Source organism: Ictidomys tridecemlineatus, chromosome 2 (assembly GCF_052094955.1).
Source record: "Ictidomys tridecemlineatus isolate mIctTri1 chromosome 2, mIctTri1.hap1, whole genome shotgun sequence".
Classification (NCBI taxonomy): Eukaryota; Metazoa; Chordata; class Mammalia; order Rodentia; family Sciuridae; genus Ictidomys; species Ictidomys tridecemlineatus.
In genome coordinates, this window is record NC_135478.1 from 8,788,931 (window position 1) to 8,810,633 (window position 21,703).

A 21,703-nucleotide genomic window follows, 5' to 3' on the forward strand; every position below is an offset into this window, starting at 1 on the left:
TGTTTTTCTTAGTGCATTATCATTATGCCTAATAGTGGGGTTGATTCTGACATATTCCTGAATATATTTAACATGGGTCAGTTTCAGTCCTTAGTAATTGCCCTTGAACCTTACATATTAATAGTCAGTTTAGGGAAATTTTTTTGTGTGTGTGCATGAGGCCAATATTCGAGGGCAATATGTTTCACAAATACATGCATGATTGGTAAATAAAAAAGTGATTTATATTTCCAGGAAGATCTGAGCTGGTTGCTGTGGCGCATGCCTATCATTCCAGTGGCCAGGGGCTGAGGCAGGAGGATTGCAAGTTCAATGCTAGTCTCAGCAATTTAGAGAGGCCATAAGCAATTTATTGAGACACTATGTTGAAGTAAAAAGGGCTGTGGATGTGGCTCAGGGTTAAGTACCCCTGGGTTAAATTACCCATAACCTACCTCCCAAAAAAGGAAGATCTGAAAATATTACTGAAAAATTATTCATCTTAGCAGAGGAGGATGCAGTTTATATTTTTAGGTGCTAGACTTAGATGAGCTTTTTATTTCAAGCTCTCAATGTTGAGTCATCAAGAGGAATCCAGTCTTCCCTAAGAGGTTCATTTTATGTACCAACTTGACTAGGTTATAGTACACAGTGATTTCTTTTTTTTCCTTTTTTTTTTTAAAGAGAGAGTGAGAGAGAATTTTTAATATTTATTTTTTAGTTCTCGGCAGACACAACATCTTTGTTGGTATGTGGTGACCTAATTACCTTGCATTAGGCCACACCTCACAAGGGACCAAGCTTCCAACACTTGAATCTGTGGGGGGGACACACTCAAACCATATCCAAATCACAGCAGAGGTCAACCCAACAACAATCCCAGGAAGGCCCCATATTATGATCTCATTCCACCCGGGGTTTTTCTTCATGCTATGGTGTATCAGGGTCATCAGCATGGAAGGCAGTCATCTAGTCTCATGGACTGTCCTTTCTATGGGCAGCAGCCCTGCTTCCTTGGCGCATTGCTATGGGTCTGTTACTAGCTCAGAGTTTATTGGCATGTTTTTTGTTTTGTTTTTGGTACTGGAGATGAATCCAGGGGCACTTTATCACTGAGCTACATCCCCAGCATAGTCTCACTAAGTTGCTGAGACTGGCCTCAAATTTGTGATCCTTCTGCCTTAGGCTCCTGAGCTGTTGGGATTATACGTGTGTACTACCTCATCCACCTCACTGGCATGTGCAAGGAACTTAAACAGTGAGTGAGGAAACCAAGGTGCAGACCTCATATGCCTCAATAATACTACCTCAGGTTCAGAGAGCTACCAGGTCACCTGCTTTCACCAATTTTGGGTGCAAACGCGTACTATTATTGTTTCCATTTTACAGATGAAAATAGTGAGGCTTAGACTAGATCCAATAAACTTGCCAGGTATCATTCAGCTGCTAACAATGGAAGTCTAGTTTTAAACCCATTCTGACACCTGCATAAGATCTGACTTTCCTCTCTATGCTGCAAACAACCTACACTGGAAATGGAAAGACCCAACTTGCTGATGCAGGTACAATGCTTGGCATAAAAATACACACATCAGGTAGGCAGTCTCATTTTTTCAACAGTGGTCCATCCCTGAGCTATACCCTTGCCTTGTTTTTTAAAAAAGGGTCTGAAGCTGATCTTGGATTTGTTATCATTCTGTTTTAGCCTCCCAAGTCACCGGGATTACAGGCAGGCAACATAGTACCTGGTTCAATACAGTTTTTAAAATTATTTAGTATGTGGCAGAGAGGGTTACTGTGCCAAATGCTGGGTATTCCCTAGAGAGTGAAATAGGTAACATTTTTGCTACTTACACTGGAGTGAGGGAGACATACCTGTTTTTACTGTTTTTTTTTTTTTTTTCAATATGGAGGCAGAGAAAAGAAGGTGGTGATCAACTACTTGGCAAGGCTGAGATGGTGTCAACTGAGACCTGAAAAAAACCTAGGAAGAATCCAGTATGATTGTGCATGCCGGTAATTCCTGCAATTTGCTAGGCTGAGGCAGGAGGATCCCAAGTCCAAGGCCAACATCAGTTTCAAAAAGGGCTGGGGATGTAGCCCAGTGGTAAAGCACCCCGAGTTCAATTCCCTGTACCCTCCTCACCCCCCCCAAAAAAACAAAGTCCCCAAACAAACCAGAAACCTAGGGCATGAGGAAAAAGAAGCAGGGGTAGGGGTATTAGGGGCTGAAAGGCTACAGGATTTAAGGTTGTTTTGGCAGAGTGCTTGTTCCAGTTGGGTGACCAGATTAGAGGTCTAGAGTCGCAAGAGTCTTCACGCTTGAACAAGGTTCTGTCCCTCTCCACTTTCGGGTCCATACTCACATATCTCCTTCACATTGAAGCCTTCCCTGGCTGCCCTATTTAAAATTCCCATGACCCTCCTAGTGTCTATCTCATACGCTGTGCATCTTACTTATTTTATCTTGCTTCTCATAGATCCTGAGCTCGACGTCCGCTGGGACACAGTAGCAGGTCCATAAATATTTGCTAAGCTAATTAACAGCACAAAGAAGGTTCTGCAGAGAAGGCTGTCACAGCAGGGCCCCACCTGGCCTCGAAGAACAGGCCCTGCCGCCCCAGGCCAAGGATCAAAGCTGTTCCCAGGTCCGCCCATGGTCTGCAGGTCGACTGTCTGATCTTGGTCCAGTCTGATCGTCTCTCAGCTTCACGCACAGCCCAGAGTGCCTATTTCCGAGCTTTCAGACCCTTTGCCATCACTACCTGAAGGAGCTAGGACAGAATGGGTCCCCTCCCCCAACTCCCCGGCGCCGCCGCAGTGGTGCCTGCTCCACGCATGCTCGGCTGCGTGAGGACGCGCAACGTGCGGAGGAAGAAGGCCGCCGTGCGCAGGCGCAGGGCCGTCCCGGATCGAGGTGGGAGGTACGTCGGGTGCGCGTGCTTTCTTTGGGTTTCGCCCAGTTCTCCCAGCCCAGGGGGGGGTGCGCACGCGTGCAGCGAGCGGAAGGGCGAGCAGGCGCGCGCACGAGGCCGGACGGGCGGCGGAAGCTGAGGCGTCCGCCCGTGGGGGAGGGGAAGTGGCGAGTGCGCGCGCAGCGGGGACGCGGGCGGTGTGGGGGGGCGGCCGAGACGGGCGCGCGCGCGCGAGGCTTCCCCTCGCTCGGCGGCGGCGGCTTCTTTGTTTCGTGAAGAGAGGCGAGACGCCCAATCTGCCCCTGGCCCCGCGCGGAGGGTTGGGGGCGGTGCCGGGAAGGCGACGGCGCCGGCAGCTCCTGGTAAGGAAAGCGGGCTGAGAGTGCAGCGCGGCGCGGGGCTTGGGAGGACGGTTTGAATGGAGCCGGGGCGCCGAGGGAGGAGGGGGCCGCCGGCGCCGGGAGCGGGGCTGGGGTACGGCGGCGCCCGAGGGTCAAGAAGCCGGCCTAGCAGTCGCGCGCGCGGGGAAGGCCACAGTGTAGCGAGGCCGCGGCGGCTACAGTATCCGCGGGCCAGTGGGGTGGGGGGGCCCGGGCCGCGTGGAGGCCGCGCGTCCCCCGCGCGCGCTCTCGGCGGGGTCTCCGGACAAAGCTCGCCCCCCCTCGGCGATCCAGGGTCCCGGTCCCTCATTCGAGAGCTCTTTGGCCACTGCTCCCACAATGGCCAGGCGTCGGGGCTTTTCTGGCTACGTTGTAACGGGTCCGACCCGAATGTTGCATTTTTGGCAAGGCTGCGGTCGGGGCACGGTAGCAGACACCTCAAATGTGTACACCGTCTCCTGGACACAAACATTAGGAGCCCGCGTGGGTCTCCACAACTAAAATTTTATTAAAAATTGCATCGTTCCAGATTTTCAAGGAAAGATAAATTACTCCCCAGTCCTTTGCAGGCAGCAACTTTAAAATGTTGGCCCAAAGTGAGGGTCGATTCATGGCAAGTGGGGGAGGACAGAGGGAGGAGATTGTCTGCTGTTGAAAGCATTGTTTTTCTTTTGCGTCCTTTTCCCTCCCTCGCAATTGATTTTCCAGATTAAGGCTTTTATTTTAAACCTGGTCCTTTTAGGCAAGTGTTATGTGCTGGTGCGGAGACACCACTCTTTATTTTTAATGTTTTTTTTTTTTTTTTTCCCAGTGACTCCTTAGGGAAAGTAGACAGGGAATGAGAGGAAGAGCCACTTCCCAGGAATTTGAAGCAAGTTTTCCGTCTCAGTTGACAGACTGGATTGGAGTTTGACTCCTGGCGCTGTTGGTCACTTAGCTATGTGAGCTTAGGCAAGTGGCTGAATCTCTCAGAGCCTCTTTGCAAAAGGAGTATAATCTCAGAAATGGAGTTGGTGAAAGCCTGTTTCAGGGTTCCTGGCAAGTGGAACGCATTGTTGTTTTTGACTGGTCTGATATTTCATTGTTCAACAAATACTCAAATCCTAAGAGAGTCACATGTTTGGAGGTTGGCTCCCTGAGGAGCCTCTTCAGTCTTATAGGGGGACAGGCCATAAATAAGGGAACAAACTCTCTGGCCTGCCAGTCATCACAATCTACACTATGAAAGGGCTACAGTAGATGTGCAGGGGAGACATTGGGGACCTTTATTCAAAATTAGGGAGGATGCCCAGGCTTATCTTTTGTCTTTCCCAGATCCCTTTGGACCAGTTACTGTTCCCCTCTCCTAAATTCCCCATCTCTATGGTTCTTTCTTATGTAGCTGTCATTCCCAGTGCCATCAGAACATGGCCTATGTCTTCCTGGTGTGCTGCAGTGTACCCCGGATCTGGGTACACTGCAGTACCTAAGTAGTTCCTAAGCAAACATATTTTGAACAAGGAAGGTCCTTGGGAGGATCACCTGAGTATCTGTAAAGCGCTTGGCACAAAATTAATAAGCAATAAATGTTAGTTGCTGTGTGTGTATGTGTTGCTGGATATTGATCCTAGGACCTCTCTCATACTAGGAGAGGCTCCCCTGCAGCCACTACATTCCCAGTCCTGTTGATGCTTTGGAAGTTTCTAGGCCTTTGTTTCCCATCCCCCTAAGTGAAGTGTGGGGTGATTGTTTCTATGGGATGGTGGTGAGAAATCAGACCTCTTTGATTCAATGCAGTTCTCTTAAGTCCTAGTTCTACCTCTCAAAAGGCACTTACCAGTAAGTCCACTTGTGAAACAGGTATGCCCAGGATGCCACCTCAAATGTTGGTTGTTAGAGTTGAATGAGATGATCTGGAAGTCTGACAGCACCTGGCATATAGTGAGCACTCCACTTTTAGAGGGAGTATGTTTATTTTATTTATTATGTTATAAACCTACCTTTTTCTTTTGGTTCTGGGGATCAGAGCCAGGCCCTCATGCATCCTAAGTCATGTGCTCTACATGTGGGCTACATTCTCAGCCTAATAGATCAATTATTTATTTATTTTTACTTTCTAGTTCTAGAGGTGGTTTTTTTTTTGTTGTTGTTGTTTTTTTTGGTACTGGGGATTGAACTCAGGGGCACTAAACAGTTAAGACACATTCCCCAGTCCTATTTTGTATTTTATTAAAGATAGGGTCTCACTGAGTTTCTTAGTGCCTCGCCGTTGCTGAGATTGGCTTTGAACTCGCAGTCCTCCTGCCTCAGCCTCCCGAGCCAACTAGAACATTAAAAAAAAATTTTTTTTTTAGTTGTAGGTGGATACAATATCTTTATTTTATTTATTTATAAGTGGTACTGAGGATAGAACCCAGTGCCTCACATGTATAGGTGAATGCTTTACCACTGAGCTACAACCCTAGCCCCCACTAGAGCATTTTTTATAAGTTCTTTTTAGAAATACTTGACAGTATATTTTGACATATTATACACACATAGAATATAAGTTATTCTAATTAGGATCCTATTCTTGTGGTTGTACATAATGTGAAGTTTCACTTGCCGTGTAGTCCTGTATGAACATGGGAAAGTTATGTTCGATAGTTTTACTGTCTTTCCTATTCCCAGCCCCTTTCCTTTCATTCCCCTTTGTCTAATTCAATGAACTTCTATTCTTCCCTCTTCCTAAATCAACTATTTAAAAAACTAATCCCCCCCCTCATAATTTAGAGTTCTCTTATATCCCAGTACACCCAGGCTTGATGTGCTGTAGACTATATATATACACACACACATAACATTTTTATGTTATGTGCTGTTGGGAACATTTGCCTCTAGTAGATCCAGCCTTAATGTTTTCTGACATCCTAGTGAGAGCAGACCCTGCACAAAGTGGATATCAGAGTTAATACTGTGAGGAGACAAAATAATGAGAATAGTTTTACCAAAGATAATGAAATATCGCATAATGTCTGCATATTACCATTGAATTGAGTGCATCTTTAGAAAACTGAATGTAACAAAAACCCACAACATTTTTGGAAATTGTATGCTCTCTAGCAACTTTGTGTGAATTTTTATACAAGCACTGTTTTATGAGTTATATAAAATGTTTTAAAAATTAAAAAAAAATTTTTCCTTAAAATCATTGCATACTTAATTAGGAAAATAATAGGTGTTCCTCTGTGTGCTATCTAAAATCATTATGTACTCAGCCCTTTTCCCCACTTTACTAGAGATTGAACCCAGGATACTTTTCCACTGAACTACATCTCCAGGCTTTTTTATTTTTAATCTTGAGACAGGGTCTTGCTAAATTGCTGAGACTGGCCTCGAATTTGAGATCCTCTTGCCTTTACTTCCTGAGCAGCTATGATTACAAATGTGTCTACCACCACAACTGCCTAGGCACCCAGCCCTTTTAGGAGACACTGATTTTGCAGTTTTTGATGAGGAGAGGTGATATATCATTAAAACTGTGGTGTAGGACAGTGTAGTTGTCTCCAAATTTTTTCTGTCCTTGAAAAGCACCCAACATATATGCATATTTATTTACATATTATTTGCATACTTTGGCCACTCCTCATTGCCACTCCTTGTGGATCCTGAAAACATTGGGAGATGACTTTAGACACATTCACTCCATGTCTTAGCCTTTTGTTGAATCTGGTAGACCAGGATGGGACTAGGTATTTTGGTGAATGTCTGCTAAAACCATTCTACCAGTGAAGACCAAAGTCCAGGGGCATTTTTTTCTCTAGGGGCTTTCAAGTCAATCAGTTAGGTTTTACTCCTGTTTCTTCAAATGACAGTCTCTGGCACATAGTAAGTCCTCAGATGTGCCAACTGTTTTTGGCCTGGTCACTGGGGCTGCCATGGCACAGAGGAACCATTCAAATTGAAAGATAGAACACATCATGACTGGTGCCCCCTGGAGTAGTGCAAGAAGTGACCCAGCCACTCATTCCTTATTCATGTAGTGAACAAATGTGCATTGAGTGCCTCCGCCAGGCACTGCTGGAGATTCAGTGGGGAATAGACAGACAAGGGATCTGTTCTGGTATGTTTATATCTAGGTCTTTATTTGCAAAGGGGGACAGTAGTAGTACCCAACTTGTGGGATTATTGCAGGGACTGAACCACAAAATTACAACTGTCAAGTGCTTATAACAGTGCCTGCACCACTGAGCTACATCCCCAGCCCTTTAAAAAAATATATATTTTATTTAGAGACAGGGTCTTGCTGAGCAAGAGTTGCTTAGGGCCTTGCTAAGTTGCTGAGGCTGGCTTTGAACTGGGGATTCTCTTGCCTCAATCTCCTGAGATACTGAGACTACTAGCATGTACCAGCATGCCTGGCCAAACTCTGGGTTTGATCTCAGGCACCACAAAAACAAAATAAAGGGCTGGGATTGTGGCTTAGTAGCAGAATGCTTTCCTTGCACATGTGAGGCACTGGGTTTGGTCCTCAGCACCACATAAAATGAATGAATAAAATAAAGATATTGTGACCATGTATAAATAAAAAAATAATAAAAAATAAAAACAGTTGGTGGCTATTATCATTTATTAGGATTTCTACATCATTCTGGTAGACTGAGATAGATAATATATTCTTGCTCTGTTGTAATGGTTCTGATCTGTATATTTTCAAGGTTGTTGCCAGTAAATCAACTCTAGTTTGTCCTAAAATTTTTTAAATTATGCTTTGTAATTTTATTAGAGGCTTTGGAAAGAAAGGGATATGTTTGGTGGTATGGCTTTTTTTTTAAATTTTTTTTTAGTCATCAATGGATCTTTATTTTAATTATTTATATGTGGTGCTGAGAATGGAGCCCAGTGCCTCACACATGCCAGGCAAGTACTCTGCCACTGAGCTACAACCCCAGCCCATGGTGGGATGGCTTTTTAAAGATATTGAACGATTGGACATTGTGGCTCTTGCCTGTAGTCCTAGAGACTTGGGAGGCTGAAGGTGCATAAGTTGGCAGCCAGCCTCAGCAATTTAGTGAGACCATGTCTCAAAATTAAAAAAAAAAAAAAAGTAAATGTTTTTCATTTTGTATATTTTTTCTTATAACCTGTGTGTAGTGTTGGTACACTTGAGAGACTTGAAATTTCTAAATAATCAGAATAAAAGGAATGTACAAAACCTACAAAAGGAAAATAACATTGGCCTGGAATATTGGGAGTGAATGAAAGAGAACATGATCAGAATCAAGGCTGAGACCAAATTGAGCTGCAGTTGCTGTCAGTCGAGTATTAGGATCAGTGATTTCCTGTGGTTACCTCTTTGTGTGTGTGTGGTGCTGGGGATTGAACCAAGGGCCTTGTATCCTAGGCAAGCACTCTACCAGCTGAGCTATATCCTCAACCCTGGGGTTACCTCAGCATGCTGCTGATACTAACCATCAGGACCTGGATTGGACAGGCATGTGAACTCCATCCTCCACTTTTCTTCCACTCCTCTTCTGGTATGGGAAAGGATCTTGAGGGAGAAGCCTAGGTGTAGCTGGGTTTGTTGGGAGATTGCATTTCACAGGGCAGAGCTGAGGAAGGGGATGTATCCTTTTCCCATAGGGAAGTTTTTTTTTTTTTTTTTTAAGAAAACAGGTAGATGTTAGGAGAAATAAGCTAGCCCTGGCCCCTTCCTGTCTTTTGATCCCCAGACTGGTTTCTAGGGCTTCATTTTGAGACTTAGTTACTGTGCTTAAGGGGAATATTTTCAGTTTTTATAGGGGAACATTTTCTTTAGGAACAGCATGGGTTTTACTCCTTTGCATTCATTAGTTGTGTGTGTGATAAAGGAGAATGGGACCATTTCTTAATGATGGCTCTTTGGGGTTTTAAGATCTCCTTTGCCAGCTGGTCATGCCCTGCTGGCTCAGGAAGCAGGTGGCCAAATGACAGTTGTTGTCTCACTTATGACAGTGGGAGACTTGGGGGTGGAGCATCTGATGTGCACCACCCTGGCTTGCCCTGAAAGTCCCAGTACAGTGGGCTGGTGGATGATCTCATTGTGTGCTGGGAGTTGAATCTGAGTTCAGGAAGGCTGCGTGCTGTGCAGCCCAGACCTCAGAGCACCCTGCAGCCCTGCAGCCCTGCCTGCCTCCCAGAACATCCTCTGGACACTCTGGCCCATTGAGTGCTACCTTTATTTGTACTTTTCGCCCTTTCAGTCCTGCAGGGCTTTCTTCCTTGTCCCTTTTGATTCTCAGCCAGAATTACTCAGGCCTCTATTCCTTCCATGGTTTCAGTAAAAGGCCACCTTCTGTCACCAGCCCTGATCAAGAGGATAGAGTTGGGCCTGAATCTAACCTACACTCTAGGGCTTGATCATTATTTTAATTTTAATTTATTTTTTAGTTGTAGTTGGACACAATCAATCTATCTATCTATCTATCTATCTATCTATCTATCTATCTATCTATCTGTGGTACTAAGGATTGAACCCAGCGCCTCACGTGTGCGAGGCTAGCAAGGCATGCGCTGTACTGCTGAGCCACAACACCGGCCTTGCTTGGTCATTTTTAAAAATTTGTGGACTTATTTTGAGATGGGGTCCTACTATGTTGTCCATGCTGGTCTTTATATTTCAAACTCCTATACTCAAGTGGTCCTGCCTCAGCCTCCCTAGAAGCTGGAACTATAGGGCTAGCTAAAGCCCTGCTGCTCACCTTTGTTATTCTTTTTATTTTTTTAGTTGTAGATGGACACAGTTTGTTCGTTCGTTCGTTCGTTCCTTCCTTCCTTCCCCTGAGGATCGAACCCAGTGCCTCATATATGCAAGGCAAGCACTCTATCACTGAGCCCCAGCTCCTCTTTATTTATTTTTATGTGGTGCTGAGGATCGAACCCAGTGCCTCATGCATGCAAGACAGGTGCTCTACCACTGAGCCACAACCCTAGCCCTCCTCTCTTATTTTTGATTCCTCGTTCACATTCATTCCCTCAGCTTATCCAGAGAAATGGCTTTTTGTTGTTGTTGTTGTGTTTTCCTTACAGGGGATTGAACCAGGGCCTCATACATGTTAGGCGAGTACACCACTACTGGGCTACATCCCCAGCCCCCTAACCCTTTTATTTTATTTATTTATTATTTTAGAGAGAGAGAGAGAATTTTAATATTTATTTTTTAGTTTTCGGTGGACACAACATCTTTGTTGGTATGTGGTGCTGAGGATCGAACCTGGGCGGCACGCATGCCAGGCGAGCGCGCTACCGCTTGAGCCACATCCCCAGCCCCACCCTTTTATTTTTTATTTAATATATATGTATGTGTGTGTGTGTGTGTGTGTGTACACATATGTAGTTGATGGACACAATACCTTTACTTTGTTTATTTTTATGTGGTGCTGGGGATCGAACCCAGTGCCTCATGCATGCTAGGCAAGCTCTCTACTACTGAGTCACACCCCAGGCCCTTATTTTTTATATTGAGGTAGGGTCTTGCTAAGTTGCTTAGGCTGGCCTTGAAGTTTGTTTGTTTGTTTTTTAATGTTTATTTTTTATTTTTTTATTTTTTGGTGGACGCAACATGTTTATTTGTATGTGGTGCTGAGGATCAAACCCAGGCTGCACGCACGCCAGGCGAGTGCGCTACCGCTTGAGCCACATCCCTAGCCCTGGCCTTGAAGTTTTGATCCTTCTGTCTTAGCCTCCTAAGTAGTTGTGATGATCAGACCTTGTCACTCCTCTGCCCAGAATATTCTAGTGGCTTCCCATTGCTACTGGATACAACTAGTATAAACTCCTGTTTCCTCATTGTGGCCCTTAAGACCTGTGATCTGCCCCCACCTGCTACCAAGACTCTCTTGCCCATTGTGATATAACCTGAAATACATTGGATCTTTGTGGCCCCCAAATGAGTGATAGGAAGTTATTTCTTGTTTACATAGAACCCCTTTTTGGTTACTTCTGAGTTCATGCCAATGAGGTGATTTAGGGTGTAGTCCCTGGCTAACTCAGGATGGGGCTGGTCACTAGAAAGTAATTAGAGAGAGGGCACATACAGAGAGGCCCTGGCATCATGTACTACTTCCCCTGTGCCTGGCTCTCTTCTATCTGGTTGTCACAGAGTTATAATTTTGATAATAAACTGGTAATAGTGAAGTGCCTTCCTTTGTTCCAGATAATTAGGAAGGCACTTTAATAATTCACCAAATTATTGAAGGTGAGGAGAGGTTTGCAGGGTTAGAGGAGAGGGAAGCCAGACATGTGATTGGCATCTGAAGTGGTGGACTCTCTTGTGGGATTGAACCCTTAGCTTTTGGATCTAACTCTGACTCTAGGTAGAGTCAATTAAAGTGTAAGGCCTGGGGCTGGGGATGTGGCTTAAGTGGTAATGTGCTCGCCTGGCATGAATGGGGCACTGGGTTCGATCCTCAGCACCACATAAAAATAAAATAATGATGTTATGTCTACCGAAATCTGAAAAATAAATATTAAAAAATTCTCTCTCTCAAATAATATTAATATTAAAAAAAAGTGTAAGGCCTCCTATTCATAGAGTTGGAGAATTGCTTGGTGTGGAAACCTCCCCTCCCCCTACAGCTGGTCTCAGGAGTGTTCTTTGTCGAGAGAAAAAACTCAGGTTCTATTGAAGTTGGCATTAGAAGTGTTATGTGAGAATATAGAGAAATGAAGTGTGTTCCCACCCTCTCCACTTCATTCACTTTGACTGACTTGCTGTGCCTCAGAATGTGCACAGCAAAGTCCTACCCCAGGGCCTTTGCACTTGCTGTCCCTTTTCCCATAGAGGCCACATGGCCCCTCACCCATTTCACTGTAAATCTCTGTTTTGATGTCCCCCCATTACTTAGACTGCCCCTGGCCACCATGATTGAAAGATTGTCTCCCTTTTGTTACCACATTAACCTGATTATTTTTTCACAACACTTCACTCCCTGTGTAACACTGTGTCATAGTTGATCTGTGTGCTTATCTCTGTCCTTTGGTTGTCCACTCCACCAGGCGGGAACTTTGTTCTCTGCTAGTCATCTGCTTGGCACATTTGGTGATCCATCATTATTTTATTTTTATTTTTAAAATATTTTTTAGTTGTAATTGGACACAATATCTTTATTTATTTATATTTGTGTGGTGCTGAGGATCAAACCCAGTACTTCATACATGTTAGGTGAGCGCTCTACCACTGAGCCATAACCCAGCCCTATTTTATTTTATTTTTTAAATATTTATTTTTTAGTCATAGTTGGATACAACACCTTTATTTTATGTGGTGCTGAGGATCAAACCCAGGGCCTTGCATGTGCTAGGTGAGCTCTCTACTGCTGAGCCACAACCCCGCGCCCTATTTTATTTTTTTAGAATTTTTATCTACTTATTTATTTTTTTAGTTGTGTATGGACTCATAAGTTGTGCCCTTATTTGGTTTTATGTGGTTCTAGGACTGAACCCAATGCCTCATATTTACAAGGTAAGTGTACTACCACTGAGCTACAACTCCAAACCCTTATTTTATTTTTTAAAATATTTTTTAGTTGCCAATGGATTTTTTTTTACTATATTTGTTTATTTATATGTGGTGTTGAGGATCAAACCCAAGGCCTCACACATACCAGGCAAGCACTCTACCACTAAGCCACTACCCCAGTCCCCCCTATTTTATTTATTTATTTTTCTTTTAAAAAAATACTTCTTAGTTTTCAACAGACCTTTATTTTATTTATTTATATACAGTGCTGAGAATTGAACCCAGTGCCCCACAAATGCTACTCAGGTGCTGTACCACCGAGCCATAACCCCAGCCCCCCTATTTTATTTATTTTTTAATATTTATTTTTTGTTTTAGGTGAACACAATATCTTTGTTATTTTTATGTGGTGCTGAGGATTGAACCCAGTGCCTCACACATGCTAGGTGAGCACTCTACCACTTGAGCCACTACCCAGCCCCTGTTTTTATTTATTTATTTTAGTTATAGGTGGGCATAGTGTCTTTATTTTATTTCATGTGGTGCTGAGAATCAAACCCAGTGCCTCATACACGCAAGGTTAGTGCTCTACCACTGAGCCACAACCCTAGCCCCCCTATTTTATTTTTTTAAAAATATCTTTAAGTAGATGAACACAATACTTTTATTTATTTATTTTTTTGGGTACTGAGAATTAAACTTAGGGGCCCTTGATCACTGAGCCACATCCCAGCCCTATGTTGTATTTTATTTAGAAATAGGGTCCCAGAGTTGCTTAGCACCTTGGTTTTGCTCAGACTGGCTTTGAACTCACAATCCTCCTGCCTCATCCTCTTGAAGCGTTGGGATTACAGGTATGCACCACCGCCCACCTTATTTATTTTATTTTTTTTTTGTTTTTTTTTGTTTTTTTTTTTTAAAGAGAGAGTGAGAGAGGAGAGAGAGATAGAGAGAGATAATTTTTTAATATTTATTTTTCAGTTCTCGGCGGACACAACATCTTTGTTGGTATGTGGTGCTGAGGATCGAACCCGGGCCGCACGCATGCCAGGCGAGCGCGCCACCGCTTGAGCCACATCCCCAGCCCCACCTTATTTATTTACTTATTTATTTTAAAAATATTTTTTGTAGTTGTAGATTAACAGAATGCTTTTATTTTATTTGTTTATTTTGTATGGTGCTAAGGATTCAAACCAGTGCCTCACATATGCTAGGCAAGTGCTCACTGAGCCACATCCCCAAGCCAGATCCATTATTATTTGTGGGGAAGTTATCATTAGTAAATCCTCTGCTCTGGTGGCTGGGAAGACCCGGGTGATATTTAGTAGGCTGGATTTTGTGTCTCCCTGCCTTCTCTGGCCACTGTTCTGCCCTCACTTATTATGCTTGAGGTTCAATGTGCAGCAGCAAAGCAGACCTTGGGGGTCTAGTGAGCTTGATTAACTCTAAGTCAGACAAAGAATAGGGGCCATCAGTGTTTTCCAGGGAGCATGGGGCAGGGCAGATTTATGAAACTGGTTGCGGTTACTTGATGTAAATTTGTGTTATGACTCTGTTATGGTCAAGTGAGTCTGAAACAGACCTATCCATTGGATAAATAGGGTAGCGTTTGTGTTCATTCAGTTTAGACCAATATCTCTCTGGTGGATTAGAGGGAACTCCCTGAGGACAGAGAATCCTCCTCCTTGTATTAGATCCTCTAGCTTGTTCTGAGTTGCGTGTATTAGTTTGTTGCACTGGGGATTGAACGCAGGGGTACTTTACCATGGAGCTACATCCCCATCCCTTTTTAGTTTTTCGTTTTGAGATAGGGTCTCACCACATTGCTGAGGCTGGCCTTGATTGAGATCTTGCTTCAGCCACAGAGTCTTTGGGAGTACCTCAGTCACCATACCCAGCTGAAGTGGTTTTTAAGGGAATGAAAATAAAAAGAGTGAAGATCCAAGTGAATGAAATGATACATAATTCCCAGTGCTAAAATTAATACCTGGTAACAAGTTGGAATGTCTACTGTATAGGTAGTACAGAGAAGACATCATGAAGAGATCCTCTTGTTTGTCTCCCAAATAACTGGGATTACAGGCATGTGTCTAGCCAGTCATTTCTTTCTTAAATGATTGATAGATTTTTGCAGGATTGGAAGTTTAGTACTGGGGTGCTTTACTTGAATTACATTCCCTTCCCTTTTTTTTTTTTTTTGGTACCAGGGTTTGAACACGGGGCATTCAACCACTGAGCCACAAGCCCAGCCCTATTTTGCATTTCATTTAGAGACAGGGTCTCACTGAGTTGCTTATTGCCTCGCAGTTGCTGAATCTGGCTTTGTACTCACGATTCCCCTGTCTCAGCCTCCCAAGCCGCTGGGATTAGAGGTGTGTACCACGCACCCAGCCAAACCCTGTTTGTATTTTTATTTAGACAGAGTTCCACTGAGTTACTTAGTGCCTTGCTTTTTGCTGAGGCTGGCTTTGAACTTGTGATCCTCCTGCCTCCACCTTCCAAGTCACTCAGATTACAGGTATGTGCCACTGTGCCTGGCTCCCTTCCCTTTTCTAAAATTATTTTTTATTTTGAGACAGGGTCTTGCTAAATTGCTGAGGCTGGCCTTCAGCCTGCATTCCTCCTAGCTCATCCTTCCTGTACAGGCATGTGCCATCACACTGGCCCAGAGTACTTTTACTTCCCATCACATGGCTTCTGACTGCCTACCAGGATTTCCAGGCTGTTTCCTTTTCTAGAGGCCCTAGGCTCACCTGACCTGAGGCCCACACACATCTGGATTAGCTCCCAGACAGACACATATGCTATTTGCCTCTTTTGTCTATGTGTGTGTTTGTCCATTGCTTCTTTCACTTGTGAGGTGTGGCCTCCTGGTTTGTTTCAGCACCCATGAAGGAACTTGTAGAGGGACTCCAGGGAGCCTAGGTAGCACCATACATGCTCCCTGCAAGTTCAAAGACCACAGTGATGATCTTAGAGATTCAAGCCCTTTCCTGAAAATACCACCAGCTTTGATTTAGAAAGGTCAGGGATGGGAAACCAAAGGGTAGGGATTGGGCATTGTCACTCTCTGATCCTATCCCTCTTGTTATTCCTGGCTGAGCTTGCTCAGTCCCTTCCCTGGGTAGGCAGCTTACTGGAGCCCAGTGGCACCTAGTTCCACAGTGTCTTCTTTTTGGGTGGGTGGGATACCGGGGATTGAATTGAAGGGCACTTGCCCACTGAGCCGCATCCCCAGCCCTATTTTGTATTTTATTTAGACACAGTGTCTTACTGAGTTGCACAGAGCCTTGCTTTTGCTGAAGCTGGCTCATTGAACTTGCCATCCTCCAGCTTCAGCCACCCAGCCGCTGGGATTACAGGGTGTGGCCACTTCGCCTGGCCATGGTGTCTTATTGTATTTTCTGTTACTATAATTGAATACCATAAACAGGGTAATATATGAAGACAAATTTATTTGGCTTACAGTTGGAGGTTGGGAAGTCCAAGGGCATGGTATTATATCATGGTAGAAAAGAGACAGCATGTGGGATGCATTCACTTTTATAGTGATCCATTTTCATGATAACCAATCTATTCCCACATTAATGACCTTAATCCATTCACAAAGACTCAGTTTATCCTTTAGTCGGTTGTATAATAACAGGCTATATAAGCCTGCTATAGATAGATGTTTGTGTATTACCAAAATTCCCATGTTGAAAATCTGCTGCCCAGTGTGATGGTATTAGGAGGTGGGGCTTTATTAAGATGACTGTGCCCAGCCCTCAGGAATGGGATTAGTGTCTTAGAGATCCCAGGGACCCCACCCCTTACCCTTTCTGCCAATTGATATAGTGAAAAAGTGATGTGAGGAAATAGGCCCTCACCAGACACTGAATATGCTGATTCCTTGATTTTACACTTTCACAACTGTGAGAAATGAATTACTATTGTGTGTAAGCCACCCTGTCTAAGGTGATTTATGATAGCAAATTCCCTTTAATCTTATTTTTTTGGGGAAGGAGTCATCCTGGGGATGGAAAACCCAGGGCCTTATCAATGCTAAACAAGCACTCTACCAATGAGTGTACCCTTAGCCTTTCCCTTTAATCAAATGATTTATAATGCCATCTCATGGTTGATACTTAGGAAACACAAAAGTAAAGAAGCCTAAAATCACCCATGATACTGCCACACACAGAGGGTGAGTGTCTATTGTCCCTGCAAATGGCAAGGAGTTGTCTGCTCTCATAACCAGCTAAATTTTGTGGCATGCAACCACTGAGCCACAGACCCACCCCTTTTTGTATTTTATTTAGAGACAGGGTTTCACTGAGTTGCTTAGGGCCTCACTGAGTTCCTGAGACTGGCTTTGAACTTGTGATCCTTCTGCCTCAGCCTCCCAAGCTACTGGGATTACAGGCATGTGCCACTGCAACAGGCTCGTTTATTCTTTTTTTTTTTTTTTTTTTTTAAAGAGAGAGTGAGAGAGAGAGGGGGACAGAGAGAGAGAGAGAGAATTTTAACATTTATTTATTTTTTCTTAGTTCTCGGCGGACACAACATCTTTGTTTGTATGTGGTGCTGAGGATCGAACTCGGGCCGCACGCATGCTAGGCGAGCGCGCTACCGCTTGAGCCACATCCCCAGCCCGGCTCGTTCATTCTTGATGAAGGCACAGAGTGTCATCAGAACTAGTGACTTAGAAGGGTTTAATAAATTCAACCTAAGATAAAACACCTACATTCTGAAGGAAATTTGTTGCCCTGAGTTTCTGGTTTGGAAGAACCACTTCTTGTTTGATGTACCATACATCTTTTTTCTTTCTTCTTCTTCTTTCTTCTTTCTTCTCTTCATTCTTTTAGTTGTCAATGGACCTTTATTTTATTTATCTATATGTGGTACTGAGAATCAAACCCAGTGCCTCACACATTATAGGCAAGTGCTGTACTTCTGAGCTATAATCTCAGCCCTTTTTAAATGTTTTTATTAGTGTATTATCATTTTACATAATAGTGGGGTTGAAAATTGAGGACAGGTGTGGTGATGCACGCCAATTGATCTAGTGATTTGGGCTGAGGCAGGAGGATCTCAAGTTTCAGGCCAGTTGGCAATTTAGCAAGACCCTATATCCAAAAAAAAAAAAGTGTGTGTGTGAAAATTCATAAAATTTTCCATCAGGTTGGGGATATAGCTCAGTGGTAGAGCAAGTGCTTAACATGCATGAGGAATCTGGGTTCAATCCCCAGCGTGCCACACATACATCTACACACACCAACCCATGGTCCTGTCATAGCAAGCTTAATTTACCAATATCATCAGTTTTCCCTTCCCCAGTACTGGGACTGGAACCCAGGGCATTGCACATGAAAGGCAAGTGTTCTACCACTGAGTTACAACCCACACTCTTTATTTCAAGACACATCATTCTATTTTTTAAAAATATTTATTTTTAGTTTTAGGTGGACACATTATTTTGTTTTTATGTGGTGCTGAAGATCGAACTCGGTGCCTCATGCATGCTAGGCCTGCACTCTACCACTGAGCTACAAATCATGCTATTTCTTTTCCTTTTTTTTTTTTAAATGGTAAGTCAAGCTTTTTTTTTTTTTTTTTTAAGAGAGAGAGAGAGAGAATTTATTATTTATTTTTTATTTTTCGGCGGACACAACATCTTTGTTTGTATGTGGTGCTGAGGATCGAACCCGGGCTGCACGCATGCCAGGCGATCGCGCTACCACTTGAGCCACATCCCCACCCCCAAATCATGCTATTTCAAGACACATCTCCAGGCTAGCCTTGAACTTAACCATTCTGCTTCAGCCTCCCAAATAGCTAGGATTACAGGTGTGCACCACCTTGACAAGCGTCACCAGAATTTTTTACACTTGTGGAGGCTGTGGGTTATAGTACTGGGTATCAGTTTTTAGTTTACAGCACTATTCATCATCTTCAGACATTTGATATTACTGTCAAAGTGTATCATGGTGCCATTTTTTGAGTGATACTTACCTTTGTATTAGCCTACTTTTTTTAAAAAATATTTTTTAGTTGTAGATGGGCACAATTCCTTTATTTATATTTATGTGGTGCTGAGGATTGAACTTAGTGCCTTGCATATGTTAAGTGAATGCTGTACCACTGATCCACTACCCCAGCCCCCAGTTTCCTGTTTTTGTTGGCTTGGTGGGGATTGAATTTAGGGCCTTGCTCTTGTTGAACATGGGTTCTACCACTGAACTACACCTCCAGCCCTGAATTTACTTTTTGAATTTAAATTCATTTAATTAATTAATCGATTATTATTTGGTGCTTAGAATTGAACCCACAGGCACTTAACCATTGAGCCACATCCTCAGCCCTTTTTATTTTTTTTTTGTTTTGAGACAGGGACTTGCTAAGTTGCTAAGGCTGGTCTTGAACTTGCAGTTCTCTTACGTCAGCTTCCTTAGTCGCAGGGATGATGTGCGCCATTGTGCCCAGACCAGGTTCATTTATTTTATTTTATTTTTTTTTAAAGAGAGAGTGAGAGAGAGGAGAGAGAGAGAATTTTTAATATTTATTTCTTAGTTCTCGGCGGACACAACATCTTTGTTGGTATGTGGTGCTGAGGATTGAACCCGGGCCGCATGCATGCCAGGCGAGCGCGCTACCGCTTGAGCCACATCCCCAGCCCCCAGGTTCATTTATTTTAAAGAAACTTGTTCTCACTGCCTTCAGTGGAAAACGGGTGTCACTTGTCATAATATTGGTTTTGATTGAATTTATGAAGTTCTAATCAGCTGCTGTTTGAGCCTTAGTTATGAAATATGAAGATTTGCAATTATTTGAGCAGTATGAAGGATAGATTAGTACTTCCTCAGGTGTTTTTTTTTTTTTTTCATTGTGATTAGAACAGGGACCTGAAGAATCTAGTAAGGCAGTGGTACATGGCCCTTATCTATGTGCCACCCCTTCCTAGGTGGACTGTGATTTGATTTATATGCCTGAGATGTATTTCTTTCTCCAAAAGGAATCAAGAAAAGATGCAGGTCAGGGTAATGGCACTGTTAGATAGATGATTCTGACATGACTTTTTTAGTCTTCCCTTGCTGCCCTTGACCTGCCTAACCCATTCCCCCAACCCCTAGAATGACTGGGACTTCTTTTCAGCAGGAGACCACCATCTGCACCTCCCGTGAAGATGTCCACTCCAGACCCACCACTGGGTGGAACTCCTCGGCCGGGCCCTTCCCCTGGCCCAGGCCCCTCACCTGGAGCCATGCTGGGCCCCAGCCCAGGCCCCTCACCAGGCTCTGCTCACAGCATGATGGGGCCCAGCCCGGGGCCTCCCTCAGCAGGACACCCCATCCCTACCCAAGGGCCTGGGGGGTACCCTCAGGACAACATGCACCAGATGCACAAGGTAGGGAGCTCTGTGCTCTTCATATCATTTACTTGCCGTTTGGCTGCCTCCCACCCCTTCCCTCTAGGCTGTGGGAAGCCTCTGAACTTGAGCCTCCCCTGAAGGCCAGTGGGAAAGCCTCCTTGTCAGTGGTGGCTGTTTTGGTCCAGACGCCTGCTCCAGGGTCCGTTGTGGGGAACAGAGGGGTCAGGCACACAATCTGTCCTGAGCTGGGAGTGGGGAGCAGCCGCCCTGGATGCCCTGCACGCCTTGTTCTGCATGGGAACTTTCAGAACAGTACTCTGAAGTTCCTCTCAACAATAAAGAAAAACGCCTGAATCACTAAAGGAGGCTTAAGGGACATGGTTTCCTTTTGGCTGCTGTGCCTACCTGGGGAATTCACAAAGCAGGGCAGGGGTGCCTCAATCCCTGCCCACAACTTATGCTTGGGCCACTGTCTTGACCTCTTACTTGAGCTGATCAGAGCTGCTTTTGCTAGGAAAGTGGATACATTAATTTCCTTCCCTTTATGTCATTTTACATCCCTTTTTGTCATTGAGGGGGCTTGGAGGAGGAAATATCCCCTTGTATGTACCAGCATCTGTAAGAAATGGCGACATTTCTGTCAGGGCCCTCAGGAGGCCGGGGTCTGCATAGATACCGGTGGAGGGGTGGGTCTAGAAGTGGGTCCCACCACCTGGCACTGACGGCTCTTTACCTCCCTACTATTCCACTTGAATACCCCCAAACCCACTAGGTCTGGTGGTTATTACATAAATTTTATAGATAAGGAATCAGGGTTGCAGTCCTCCTGATGCCGCCCCCTGAGCTCTCTTTGTTCCCTACATTTGTGCTGTTTCTGAGGCCTTCAATACATTGAGGCATTCCCTTGCCAACCCTCTCCATCTCCTGTACATTTCTCTCAACTTATGTATAATATCTGTCTTGACCCTTCTATCTTGGAAACTATTGGTAACAAGGTAGGGAGCCCTGTGCTGTTCATATCATTCGCTTGCCCTTTGGCCTATCATTCACTCTTGTTTTATACGCCAGCTCCTTCTCCAGCACAGCCCCTACTTTCCTTCTCTGCCCTCCTGGCATGGCACATACACACTGTACACCTCTGATGTATGTTTGTCAAACACCTGCCATATATTCCACACCCTGCTAGGATCAGGGTCCCATGCTGACAGGGTGCCTGTTACTGCGCAGAGCTCAGTCTCTCCCATAACCAGGGAAAGAGGGATGGGGACAGGCCCGTACCTTGGGTCTGGTCAGCATCTTGAGGGCTTAACCTGTCCCTCATGAAGCTTCCCCTTACCTGGCCCCTCTTCTCCTTGAGCACAGCACACATTGAGTTAGTTGTAGGTTTGTTTTGTCAGCCGTGAACCTGTGAGTTCCCAGAAAGGAGAATACTTGTGCTAACCCAGGCCTAGTGGGGGCCCACAAAAAGATTTTGGATGGCATCCCCTTTGCCAGCGGTTCCCCTGGAGGAATAACCTGCTACTGAGTGTAGGAGAGACATATACTTCATCATTCTGCCAAGACCTGCCCTTAACTCCTGTGGGGGCTAGAACAGGTCTGTAGTCTCATTTTCTGCCAGCAA

The 21,703-nt window shown here is 44.4% G+C and overlaps 1 protein-coding gene across 5 annotated transcripts in view; it reads left to right on the forward strand.

Moving 5' to 3' along the window:
- Positions 1–2,748: 2,748 nt before the first annotated feature.
- LOC144373099 (SWI/SNF-related matrix-associated actin-dependent regulator of chromatin subfamily A member 4-like) overlaps positions 2,749–21,703 on the forward strand; it is a 29,205-nt gene continuing 10,250 nt past the window's right edge. The window contains exons 1-3 of one of the 5 annotated variants that reach the window (XM_078036236.1): positions 3,075–3,256; positions 15,150–15,249; positions 19,866–20,118. In XM_078036236.1, coding sequence (XP_077892362.1) covers positions 19,897–20,118 — 222 coding nt within the window. In that variant the 5' untranslated portion in view covers positions 3,075–3,256; positions 15,150–15,249; positions 19,866–19,896. Of the gene's footprint in view, positions 2,904–3,074; positions 3,257–15,149; positions 15,250–19,865; positions 20,119–21,703 lie in introns of those variants that run through there. The other 4 variants (XM_078036206.1, XM_078036215.1, XM_078036226.1 and 1 more) reach the window with 4 other exon arrangements.